Genomic DNA, 13329 nt, shown 5'->3' with positions numbered 1-13329 from the left:
GACGAAACTGCAGGGGATGTCCACAGTTCATTACAAGTTCACTTAAGTCAAATAATTTGAGTGTCAGTAATACATTATCATATTGTGCTGATGGTGCCAATATAAATTATGGCAAGCAGCATTCAATCAAAACTATTAAGTAAAGAGAATGAAAAAATCCTCAGAGCCAGTTGTTTTTAACCATATCCTTCGAAGTGCCACGAAACGTGTATGCAATTGTTTACAATATTTTAACTTTGAAATTTTAGTGTTGAAATTACAGGGTGAGTCAGGAGGAAAGGTACATGCTTTGAGGGGAGATAGTATTAGTGATTCTGAACAAAAAAAACTTCATGTGGACGTATGCCCTATTCTGAATGGTTTCTGAAATAGAACACATTTAATATCACTTTCATACGTTTTCTTGAGTAACTCAAAACTCCACTTTCCAGTGCAATTGTGTTGCAGTACAAAATTAAACTATATTAAATTTCCTACAGAAAATTCCTATTCATTTTTTTCTAGAACTAATGGTTTGTGCGAAGGAAGTCTGAGAATGTTGAAAAACTAGCTCGACGCGCATGCGCTGTAGCTTACGTAGTTTTTGTACAACAAGTTGAGGTAGCATATTGAGCAAGTTCAGACAAACAGTTTGATACAGGACACTATCAAGTCGGGGAAACTACCTCAAACTGGCCTACAAAAACTACGTAAGCTACAACGCATGTGCATCGAGTGAGTTTTCCAACATTCTCACGCTCTCTTCACACAAACCATTAGCTCTAGAGAAAAATGAATAGGACATTTTTGTAGGAAAATTAATAGTTTAATTTTGTACTGTGACACATATTCACTGGAGGGTGTGGTTTTCGAATTATTCAAGAAAACCATACAAAAGTGATATTAAATGTGTCCTGTCTCGGAAACCATTCAGAATAGGGCATACGTCCATATTAAGTTATTTGTTACGAATCACTATTACTATCACCCCTCAAAGCATGTACCTTTCCTCCTGACTCACCCTGTATTTTCAACACTAACATTTCTACATTAAAATATTGTAAACAATTGCATACACATTTCACGGCATTATGAAGGATACAGTTAAAAATGTTGTTCAATGGCCTGAAATACTACGACATGTAAATACTAGATGGTTATCTTTCACACCTGCCGTAGAAAGTCTTTTGAAAAATTGGGAGGCTATAAAAAGTTATTTAAAAGCACAGATGATTCAGACTGCCCTAAAGTTCTGAAAAACTATTTTTGCAGTAAAAATACAGAAGTAGACACAATTGTTCAGGCTTATACAGGGTGTCTATATGGACAAGGAAAAAAAATTTCCGGATTTCCCGCTTAAAAACACACTTTCTCCCGGATGACAGTATATTTTCCCCTATCACTCCTTTGAATGGTTATGGTTTTGTACACGGGCGTACAATTTCCCGGCACTTTAGAAAACGAAACTCAGAGAAAAAGACACGTTTTGGAAATATCTTTGATGTGCAGCAACATGTACGCTGCGTATTTTCGTATTACGAAAACATACATTAGAAAATCCACCAAACACCGCATGTTACTTTCCGAACCATTGAAACAGAGATTTCGATGCGCTTTTGTAAGCCGTTTGTAACTCATGTCACGTGATCTCGCCAGCCGATGACAGAGGATATTCAGAGCATAGGACACGTGATGTGGTCAGCAAATAGCAACAACAGTGTTAAGTAGCACGCCAAACAGGGAAAGTTAATAGTTTAAATTAATATACATAGTGTTGTTACAAGAAAAGCAAAGCTTTCACATAAAATATTGGTCTCAAGCTGCAAGAGAAGCTAAGCTTTCGCATATACTGTTGATCTTTTTTGCGCGTGTTACACTTCAAGAGATAGCATACAAATGTGACTGTAAAATTTTTAATAATGACATAAATGTCTGATCTTCAGGGTTCGAGGGTTCGAAATGCTTCTAAATGGCTCATCATCAGACACCTGATTTTTAAATGAGAGTCAAACGCTTTGTGATTTAATAAATTCACGGTCCATTCTTGTACGTAGTTCAACTTACGTAAAAGGATATTTACTTTGAAAGTTGTTGTTGTTGTTGTTGTCTTCAGTCCTGAGACTGGTTTGATGCAGCTCTCCATGCTACTCTATCCTGTGCAAGCTTCTTCATCTCCCAGTACCTACTGCAACCTACATCCTTCTGAATCTGCTTAGTGTATTCATCTCTTGGTCTCCCCCTACGATTTTTACCCTCCACGCTGCCTTCCAATACTAAATTGGTGATCCCTTGATGCCTCAGAACATGTCCTACCAACCGATCCCTTCTTCTGGTCAAGTTGTGCCACAAACTTCTCTTCTCCCCAATCCTATTCAATACTTCCTCATTAGTTATGTGATCTACCCAACTAATCTTCAGCATTCTTCTGTAGCACCACATTTCAAAAGCTTCTATTCTCTTCTTGTCCAAACTATTTACCGTCCATGTTTCACTTCCATACATGGCTACACTCCATACAAATACTTTCAGAAATGACTTCCTGACACTTAAATCTATACTAGATGTTAACAAATTTCTCTTCTTCAGAAACGCTTTCCTTGCCATTGTCAGTCTACATTTTATATCCTCTCTACTTCGACCATCATCAGTTATTTTGCTCCCCAAATAGCAAAACTCCTTTACTACTTTAAGTGTCTCATTTCCTAATCTAATACCCTCAGCATCACCCGACTTGATTCGACTACATTCCATTATCCTCGTTTTGCTTTTGTTGATGTTCATCTTATATCCTCCCTTCAAGACACCATCCATTCCGTTCAACTGCTCTTCCAAGTCCTTTGCTGTCTCTGACAGAATTACAATGTCATCAGCGAACCTCAAAGTTTTTATTTCTTCTCCATGGATTTTAATACCTACTCCAAATTTTTCTTTACTGCTTGCTCAATATACAGATTGAATAACATTGGGGAGAGGCTACAACCCTGTCTCACTCCCTTCCCAACCGCTGCTTCCCTCTCATGCCCCTCGACTCTTATAACTGCCATCTGGTTTCTGTACAAATTGTAAATAGCCGTTCGCTCCCTGTATTTTACCCCTGCCACCTTTAGAATTTGAAAGAGAGTATTCCAGTCAACATTGTCAAAAGCTTTCTCTAAGTCTACAAATGCTAGAAACGTAGGTTTGCCTTTCCTTAATCTTTCTTCTAAGATAAGTCGTAAGGTCAGTATTGCCTCACGTGTTCCAGTATTTCTACGGAATCCAAACTGATCTTCCCCGAGGTCGGCTTCTACTAGTTTTTCCATTCGTCTGTAAAGAATTCGTGTTAGTATTTTGCAGCTGAGGCTTATTAAACTGATTGTTCGGTAATTTTCACATCTGTCAACACCTGCTTTCTTTGGGATTGGAATGATTATATTCTTCTTGAAGTCTGAGGGTATTTCGCCTGTTTCATACATCTTGCTCACCAGATGGTAGAGTTTTGTCAGGACTGGCTCTCCCAAGGCCGTCATTAGTTCTACTGGAATGTTGTCTACTCCAGGGGCCTTGTTTCGACTCAGGTCTTTCAGTGCTCTGTCAAACTCTTCACGCAGTATCGTATCTCCCATTTCCATAATATTGTCCTCAAGTACATCGCCCTTGTATAGACCCTCTACATACTCCTTCCACCTTTCTGCTTTCCCTTCTTTGCTTAGAACTGGGTTTCCATCTGAGCTCTTGATGTTCATACAAGTGGTTCTCTTATCTCCAAAGGTCTTTTTAATTTTCCTGTAGGCAGTATCTATCCTACCCCTAGTGAGATAAGCCTCTACATCCTTACATTTGTCCTCTAGCCATCCCTGCTTAGCCATTCTGCACTTCCTGTCGATCTCATTTTTGAGACGTTTGTATTCCTTTTTGCCTGCTTCATTTACTGCATTTTTATATTTTCTCCTTTCATCAATTAAATTCAATATTTCTTCTGTTACCCAAGGATTTCTACTAGCCCTCGTCTTTTTACCTACTTGATCCTCTGCTGCCTTCACTACTTCATCCCTCAAAGCTACCCATTCTTCTTCTACTGTATTTCTTTCCCCAATTCCTGTCAATTGTTCCCTTATGCTCTCCCTGAAACTCTGTACAACCTCTGGTTCTTTCAGTTTATCCAGGTCCCATCTCCTTAAATTCCCACCTTTTTGCAGTTTCTTCAGTTTTAATCTACAGGTCATAACCAATAGATTGTGGTCAGAGTCCACATCTGCCCCTGGAAATGTCTTACAATTTAAAACCTGGTTCCTAAATCTCTGTCTTACCATTATATAATCTATCTGATACCTTTTAGTATCTCCAGGCTTCTTCCATGTATACAACCTTCTATCATGATTCTTAAACCAAGTGTTAGCTATGATTAAGTTGTGCTCTGTGCAAAATTCTACCAGGCGGATTCCTCTTTCATTTCTTAGCCCCAATCCATATTCACCTACTACGTTTCCTTCTCTCCCTTTTCCTACACTCGAATTCCAGTCACCCATGACTATTAAATTTTCGTCTCCCTTCACTATCTGAATAATTTCTTTTATTTCATCATACATTTCTTCAATTCGTCATCTGCAGAGCTAGTTGGCATATAAACTTGTACTACTGTAGTAGGTGTGGGCTTCGTATCTATCTTGGCCACAATAATGCGTTCACTGTGCTGTTTGTAGTAGCTTACCCGCATTCCTATTTTCCTATTCATTATTAAACCTACTCCTGCATTACACCTATTTGACTTTGTGTTTATAACCCTGTAGTCACCTGACCAGAAGTCTTGTTCCTCCTGCCACCGAACTTCACTAATTCCCACTATATCTAACTTTAACCTATCCATTTCCCTTTTTAAATTTTCTAACCTACCTGCCCGATTAAGGGATCTGACATTCCACGCTCTGATCCGTAGAACTCCAGTTTTCTTTCTGCTGATAATGACATCCTCTTGAGTAGTCCCCGCCCGGAGATCCGAATGGGGGACTATTTTACCTCCGGAATATTTTACCCAAGAAGACGCCATCATCATTTAATCATACAGTAAAGCTGCATGCCCTCGGGAAAAATTACGGCCGTAGTTTCCCCTTGCTTTCAGCCGTTCGCAGTACCAGCACAGCAAGGCCGTTTTGGTTATTGTTACAAGGCCAGATCAGTCAATCATCCAGACTGTTGCCCCTGCAACTACTGAAAAGGCTGCTGCCCCCCTTCAGGAACCACACGTTTGTCTGGCCTCTCAACAGATACCCCTCCGTTGTGGTTGTACCTACGGTACGGCTATCTGTATCGCTGAGGCACGCAAGCCTCCCCACCAACGGCAAGGTCCATGGTTCATGGGGGGGGACTTTGAAAGTAACGCTTTTCAAACCACCAATCTTAATATTTTCCCGCGACCTGTTCGTTTCAGCAGTTGCCAGAGAGCTCAGGTAACAGGCGACACCGCGCTTGGGTAGAGATCATGACGTAGGAAGCCCGTATGTACGTATGTGTAAAAGATCATCAATGAAAGATGATACTGCAAGATCATCGGAATTTCGTGAACCATATTAAAATGTGCACATTTAAATTGCATACTTAAAGGCACACTCGTATGTCCAGATTCCCAATGAAGTACCGTAGACCCCGACCTGATATTAAGCTTTTAAGTGTGGTTTTCAGGATGTAAATTTTCTTGGAGCACCAGTACTGTATTATATCATGTTTGGTTCTTTATTATGGCATAACGCCATACATGCTAGAAAATGAAAACATGCACTTGAAATGCAGCGAACAGTTGAAACTACCCAGTACTATGGAATTAAACATTTCGTTTCAGATACATTGACTGCCTCTGCGGAAAAGATTAGCAAAAGTCAAATTTCTTTAGCAAACAGACAAAAATAACGAACTGTTGAAACTACCCAGTACTATGGAATTAAACATTTCGTTTCAGATACATTGACTGCCTCTTCGGAAAAGATTAGCGAAAGTCAAATTTCTTTAGCAAACAGACAAAAATAACTTCATTGTTCCACAAGGCGGTTAATGCTTGACTGTCAGAAAGGTGGAAATAAAATAAAATCTGAAACTAATGACATATTTCAGCTTTTAGTAATTATTTGAATGTGTTTTAATTCACTTGATAGCTCCCGGCCACGGATATCCGTTTTGTTTTCATTTGACGTGAGAGTAAACGAAGGGGAAACAGCAAAATCATTGAATGTAAACACGGGTCACGTGAAGACTACCCACTATAGCTCAGATTGCTCTGCGCATCAGCCCCGGATCTACGACATTTGCGAACCGGGTCAATACTAAAAAAAAAATATCGAATTTTCAAAATATGTTCATCTTGTAGTGCACATCTTTCTGAAAAGTCTGAAACATAAAACGTATGTATTCGAGGAAATGTAAGACATATTATTTGGTCTTTAGTATGCCCAAGTGCAGTTCCATGCCTCTTCATAAAGCATTTTTCTACTGCACGTCCAAACTATATTCAGGAGAGTGGAAATTGAAATGTCCTGTGGTGCCTCTCCTGCTCCCAGTCGGCCGGTTTGGCAGCCTGCCTCTCTTAAAAAAAAATCTCGCAATTAATAGCGGATGGGATTATTTGTAATCGAGAGAACAAGAACTCTTCGGAAAATCTGAACTCTTCATTGCCCATTAGTTAATAACTTGCTGTTTTGTGTGTCATAAAATTAAATATAGGATATATAAAACCAGTACTGACAAGAGATAAGCAAGAAATTACACATTTCTTCAAACCTTAGCTCCTAGCATTTTTTTCTCTCTAATCTTGCTACAGCTTTACATGGCGTGTTTTCCTTTCTGTGAAAGGATCTTTCACCTCATCAAAGTTTGTCAAACGTTTTGCTACATGGAAAATCGAAATGTAGTTATCTAATACTGAAAAAGCTGTTAATACAAATAATACCCAAGACTGGTGTGGTTTATCGATCTGATTACGTCTATTTTGTCACTGTCTGCTAGATAAAACAAAATAGGCCTTTCTAATACGGCAGCAATTTTATAACACACCAAATAAACGAGACTGTTTTGGCACAAATGGTCATTTTTATAACACGACAGAATATAATCCAATAAGTATCAATATCAAATGCCTATTAGGCCTACTACAAGCAAAAAGCTTTATGTTAGGAAATAGTTTCACGTTTCGTTCATATGCACCAGCTTCTCTAGCATGACATCGAAAACTAGTATTACGAAATTTTTATATAAATTTGGAATCGTCTTATTCTTCCATAATTTGTGTGATGTCCTCGTTTCTTCTCCGTCCTCGTTCTAACAAACAATCCTGTCATCACCAATTCTGTAGCTATTGCTGCCACTGTCAAAATTTGTTCACCGATTAACTTCACTAACCCGGCCAGAATCACTGGTTTAGTTCTCCCGCAATTATTCTCCAGTTAGCCGTTGTTACATGTTCGTACAACACGTTTTCCGCGTTACTTCCATAATAGAACTTAAGCGGCTGGTTGCCGGGGACTGTACTACTGGTCCTTACTAGTGTAGTGATCTGGCCAAACATTTTCTGCCAAAACTTCATTTTCTGGGACACACCGAGAAGATAATACATAATCTTTCTCACCTGTTATTCCTGTCAGTCATTTATTTCCATTCTGATAGTATGAATCTATGGATTTCGCTAGTAATTATAACAACGCTGATCATTTTCTGGGACACACCGAGAAGATAATACATAATCTTTCTCACCTGTTATTCCTGTCAGTCATTTATTTCCATTCTGATAGTATGAATCTATGGATTTCGCAAGTAATTATAACAACGCTGATCATTTTCTGGGACACACCGAGAAGATAATACATAATCTTTCTCACCTGTTATTCCTGTCAGTCATTTATTTCCATTCTGATAGTATGAATCTATGGATTTCGCTAGTAATTATAACAACGCTGATCATTCCCACACCCAACCAGCCACATAATCAGACAGCGACTGCCATTCATCCATTCGGCTTTACTCCACTCAGCTCGTATAGCACCATCCCCTTTTGTCCGTGGAAAGTTTATTTCTAGATGCAACGAGGATTCTCCTGACAGAGACATCACGTACACTATGCATGCATTCAAAAGTCAGCTTATGATTCATTCAGAAATCAACTTAAAATGTGTTCAAATACCAACAGATAAGCGCTTCAAAATCATATGACTAATTGATAGGCAAATGTGTGCTGGATGCTAGGTACTTTGTGAAACAAGTTTTTTTTCCCCTCAAGAATACGAAGGCGCCCCCTTTTCCCGGAAGTATCTAGCTGCTTGCTGCGACTGCTTGCACAGCCAACAGCCGCATTCCTGTTGACAGAAGCGGGAGAATCTACTACTCAAACGTGACTCTACTGCGCATGCGCATGAGCCCGCGTGTTAACTGCTAAAACAAATCGAATGTAAACAGTTGCGACTTCACACTCATTGGAGGCAATTTGTTGTTATGAAGCACTGCATGTCTTCCTAAAGCCTTTGACACATTTTCAATCGGCAGAGGCTTGCATGAGCACTTGTGTCGTCGTCGTATATGGCACATTTCCTTTGCAATTTAAGTTATTATAGTTTTTTTCTCTCGTTTATGTTTTATTGTTGAAGTATTATTCTGCAGTAGCGGGATACAGTAATATCCTTTGTTAGTGTGTCGGTTCTTACAAGTCAAAATTACAAAAATTTAACTGAAAACTAAAACAATGAAAAATTCCCGGAATTCTAAAAATATCCCGGGTTTTTCCCGGTTTTCTCCCGGATGAAAAAAAATCCCGGGTTTTTCCCGGATCTCCCGGGTCGTAGACAAACTGTTATATCAGTTTGTTTGTGAATATTGAAAGTGGTTTCAAAACGAAAAGTATCTGGAAAATTGCCATCTTAGAATTATGGAATCTCATGAAGCTGTACAGTTACTAATTAGTGAAGTTAGACATACACTACCGGCCATTAAAATTGCTACACCAAGAAGAAATGCAGATGATAAACGGGTTTTAACGTCATTATTTCTTCATCAGACAATTGTTAGCCTCATTTCTTTAATCTGCCACCACCAAACCACTCCTTTTAATACATCTACACGTAGTTTTCTCGAAATTTTCCGGAATTTCTCCACCCTTTAACGTGTTTTGGCGGCAACACAACCACCTAACCTTTATGCACATCATTGTCTACCTACACAAGTTCACCACAGGATCAGCATAGCCCAGCTCTAACCAACACTTTTTCGCCTTTTTTCACACCAGATCTCCATTTGCTTTCTATTTCACCTTTATCTCTCCCCACATATTTTTATATTTATTTTCATTTTCATTTCAGCCTCATGGTACACTTTCCACCTTCTAATACCATGTCACCTTCACAACACCTCCACAACGACCCCATTAAGTTTTATTTACATTCCCTCCGCAAACATGCCTTAAAAAAGGTGTATGTGCGGATGGATATGTGTGTGTGCGCGAGTGTATACCTATCCTTTTTTCCCCCTAAGGTAAGTCTTTCCGCTCCCACGATTGGAATGACTCCTTACCCTCTCCCTTAAAACCCACATCCTTTCGTCTTTCCCTCTCCTTCCCTCTTTCCTGACGAAGCAACCATTGGTTGCGAAAGCTTGAATTTTGTGTGTATGTTTGTGTTTGTTTGTGTGTCTATCGACCTGCCAGCGCTTTTGTTTGGTCTCGCTGCAATGGACCACTTCCTTTCACGCCGATCACTTGCCACCCTACCTAAAACCTCTTTCCTCATTACCTTAGCCAGCTTCATCCTGACCCACAACTTCTTCACTTTCGAAGGCCAGACATACCAACAATTAAAGGGAACAGCCATGGGTACCAGGATGGCCCCCTCGTACGCCAACCTATTCATGTGTCACTTAGAGGAAGCCTTCTTGGTTACCCAGGCCTGCCAACCCAAAGTTTGGTACAGATTTATTGATGACATTTTCATGATCTGGACTCACAGTGAAGAAGAACTCCGGAATTTCTTCTCCAACCTCAACTCCTTTGGTTCCATCAGATTCACATGGTCCTACTCCAAATCCCATGCCACTTTCCTTGACGTTGACCTCCACCTGTCCAATGGCCAGCTTCGGAGGTCCGTCCACATCAAACCCACCAACAAGCAAGAGTACCTCCATTATGACAGCTGCCACCCATTCCACATCAAACGGTCCCTTCCCTACAGCCTAGGTCTTCGTGGCAAACGAATCTGCTCCAGTCCGGAATCCCTGAACCATTACACCAACAATCTGACAACAGCTTTCACATCCCGCAACTACCCTCCCGACCTGGTACAGAAGCAAATAACCAGAGCCACTTCCTTATCTCCTCAAACCCAGAACCTCCCACAGAAGAACCCCAAAAGTGCCCCACTTGTGACAGGATACTTTCCGGGACTGGATCAGACTCTGAATGTGGCTCTCCAGCAGGGATACGACTTCCTCAAATCCTGCCCTGAAATGAGATCCATCCTTCATGAAATCCTCCCCACTCCACCAAGAGTGTCTTTCCGCTGTCCACCTAACCTTCATAACCTCTTAGTTCATCCCTATGAAATCCCCAAACCACCTTCCCTACCCTCTGGTTCCTACCCTTGTAACCGCCCCCGGTGTAAAACCTGTCCCATGCACCCTCCCACCACCACCTACTCCAGTCCTGTAACCCGGAAGGTGTACACGATCAAAGGCAGTGCCACGTGTGAAAGCACCCACGTGATGTACCAACTAACACCGTCCGGGTTATCTGGATACTTTCCACTAACACCAACCTGTCTGAACTCCGGGGATGGGAACTTGCCCTTCAGCATATCCTCTCTTCTCGTTATGCGCCAGGCCTCAATCTCCGCTAATTTCTAATTTCAATTTGCCGCCGCTCATACCTCACCTGTCTTTCAACAACATCTTTGCCTCTGTACTTCTGCCTCGACTGACATCTCTGCCCTAACTCTTTGCCTTTACAAATGTCTGCTTGTGTCTGTGTATGTGCGGATGGATGTGTGTGTGTGTGTGTGTGTGTGTGTGTGTGTGTGTGAGAGCGCGCGCGCGCACGAGAGAGAGAGAGGGTGTATACCTGTCTTTTTTCCCCCCTAAGTCTTTCCGCTTCCGGGATTGGAATGACTTCTTACCCTCTCGCTTAAAACCCACATCCTTTCGTCTTTCCCTCTCCTTCCCTCTTTCCTGACGAAGCAACCGTTGGTTGCGAAATCTTGAATTTTGTGTGTCTATCGACCTCCCTGCACTTTTGTTTGGTAAGTCACATCATCTTTGTATATATATATATAAAGAAAGATGATGAGACTTACCAAACAAAAGCGCTGGCAGTTCAATAGACACACAAACAAACATACACACAAAATTCAAGCTTTCGCAACAAACGGTTGCTTCGTCAGGAAAGAGGGAAGGAGAGGGAAAGACGAAAGGATGTGGGTTTTAAGGGAGAGGGTAAGGAGTCATTCCAATCCCGGGAGCGGAAAGACTTACCTTATGGGGAAAAAAGGACAGGTATACACTCGCACACACACACATATCCATCTGCATATACACAGACACAAGCAGACATTTTTCCCACTTGGAATGTTTTCCTCTATATATATATATAAAATTACACACAAATCAGTTGGTTTTACTGAGAAATTTATCAATGGAGTAGAAGAAGTTGGCCACCAATAAATCCCTTAGGTTTCTCTTAAACTGAATTTCATTGTTTGTTAAGTTTTTTATGGCTGCTGGCAAGTTATTGAATTCTATGATTCTCTATATTCTTACTTAGTTAATAAATTTGATGATAGTTAGAAGTGTTTAATCCCACTATGTCTAAAAAGGGAATTAACATTCAACGACATGCATGAAGTTGTATGTGCCCAGCTGGATTGCGTGGCTGGCAACGAATTACATGAGGAATTTTTGTAGTTCTAATGCTGTAATTGAATGTGCTGTCTCTTTAGAGGATAGTGTTAACCAGAAATGGACAAAAGTTTTAATAACTTTAAAATCAAATAATGTGTATTTTGAAGACTTGGGTAAGCGGTAGGTTATGTTACGAGTTTACCAGGAAGTAATGCTCACACAGAGTATTTTCACTTATGAATCGTAAGTGGACAGATAGAAGAAATAGAAGTAGTACAAACGTAAACAAATCTGAACTGCAAGTTGCCATGAATTTTCCTTATTCATGCAGTGAATTCTTTGAATTTGCTAAAAATGTTTTAAACTACTGACTGAGGCAAAATCTGTAGCAAACTATGTGTAAGAATTTGCAATGTGTAATTAAATAGTCACCTTTTACAAATACTGCTACGATTTTTGGTGAAATTTTGCCATGCTCTTAATCTCCCTTATTTTTTGTCAAGGATATATAAGTATCCCCCTTATTTTCTATTAAAATAGTTCGTCAGCCTACTCTCACAGCAAATAAAATATCTGTCCATTCTTTAATCAAACAATGGAAACTCCAGTAGAAATGTACGTTCTTTATAAATTCTTCTGGAAAACTTATGAGCTAATTATCCAAGAAACTAATCAATTTTTAAAAATATAATATAATTGGGTAGATAAAAGTGAGTACATTTATCTGCCCAATTATATTATGAACTAATTAAATTAAAATCTGCATTATATTTTAATTAAATATGATACTGTACCTGACTGCTGTTTGATAGTCACCCAGTTCATAGTGGGCTTTTCCCATGAGTGATAGCACCCATCCAGTGTTGTAATGCTGAGGAGCGAGGTTACTAAAACATTCTATAGCTTTACGGCAGTTATATTGTGCAAGATGTAAGTATGCTGTGCCAATATCCCGTAATAAAGACATCAGGCCCTCTGCAAAAGATTGGAAAAGGTTATATTATGAATCAAAATCAATAACATATGTTGTTTTTAATATATGGAGATAGGTACTAGGTCAAATAAAATCTACAATGTCGCAGGCACTCCATTTCTGTTAAACAAAAACACTACATAAATTGGCAGCCCAAAGTAACTATGTCTGAAAGGAGACATGCATCCTCTGGAGAGCACAATAAGCACAAGCTTTAAGGCAACTAGACATAACCCGAAACAAAAAACTTTGTCCCAATAAATTAAATAGTTTTTTACTGTATCAACCGCTGTTGCATACAATTATTTGATATTGGTAGAACTTTGTAGCTGTTTTCTTCTTAAAATTGTGTTTTTCATGAAAAGTTAACAAAATTATACTGAATTATAAATGTGGCCATGTAAAGAACTATGTTATGAAAGAGAGAGAATTTCAGCATCATATTTCAATTTTCATATGGTATTTAAATGAGTCCAACTTATAATGCCGATAGAAGGCAAATTCAGCATTCGATTTCAAACAATGGAATCAGAAACATATTC

General features: G+C 39.6%; 1 protein-coding gene across 1 annotated transcript in view; it reads right to left on the bottom strand.

The window, feature by feature from the left end:
• Positions 1-13329, bottom strand: part of LOC126175066 (cell division cycle protein 27 homolog) — a 215934-nt gene that overhangs the window by 83125 nt on the left and 119480 nt on the right. The window contains exon 9 of the mRNA XM_049921590.1: positions 12609-12789. Coding sequence (XP_049777547.1) covers positions 12609-12789 — 181 coding nt within the window. The remainder of the gene's footprint in view (positions 1-12608; positions 12790-13329) is intronic.

Source organism: Schistocerca cancellata, chromosome 3 (assembly GCF_023864275.1).
Source record: "Schistocerca cancellata isolate TAMUIC-IGC-003103 chromosome 3, iqSchCanc2.1, whole genome shotgun sequence".
Taxonomy (NCBI): Eukaryota; Metazoa; Arthropoda; class Insecta; order Orthoptera; family Acrididae; genus Schistocerca; species Schistocerca cancellata.
Note: the sequence above shows the minus strand (reverse complement) of the source record. Positions and strands in the feature narration are given on the sequence as shown.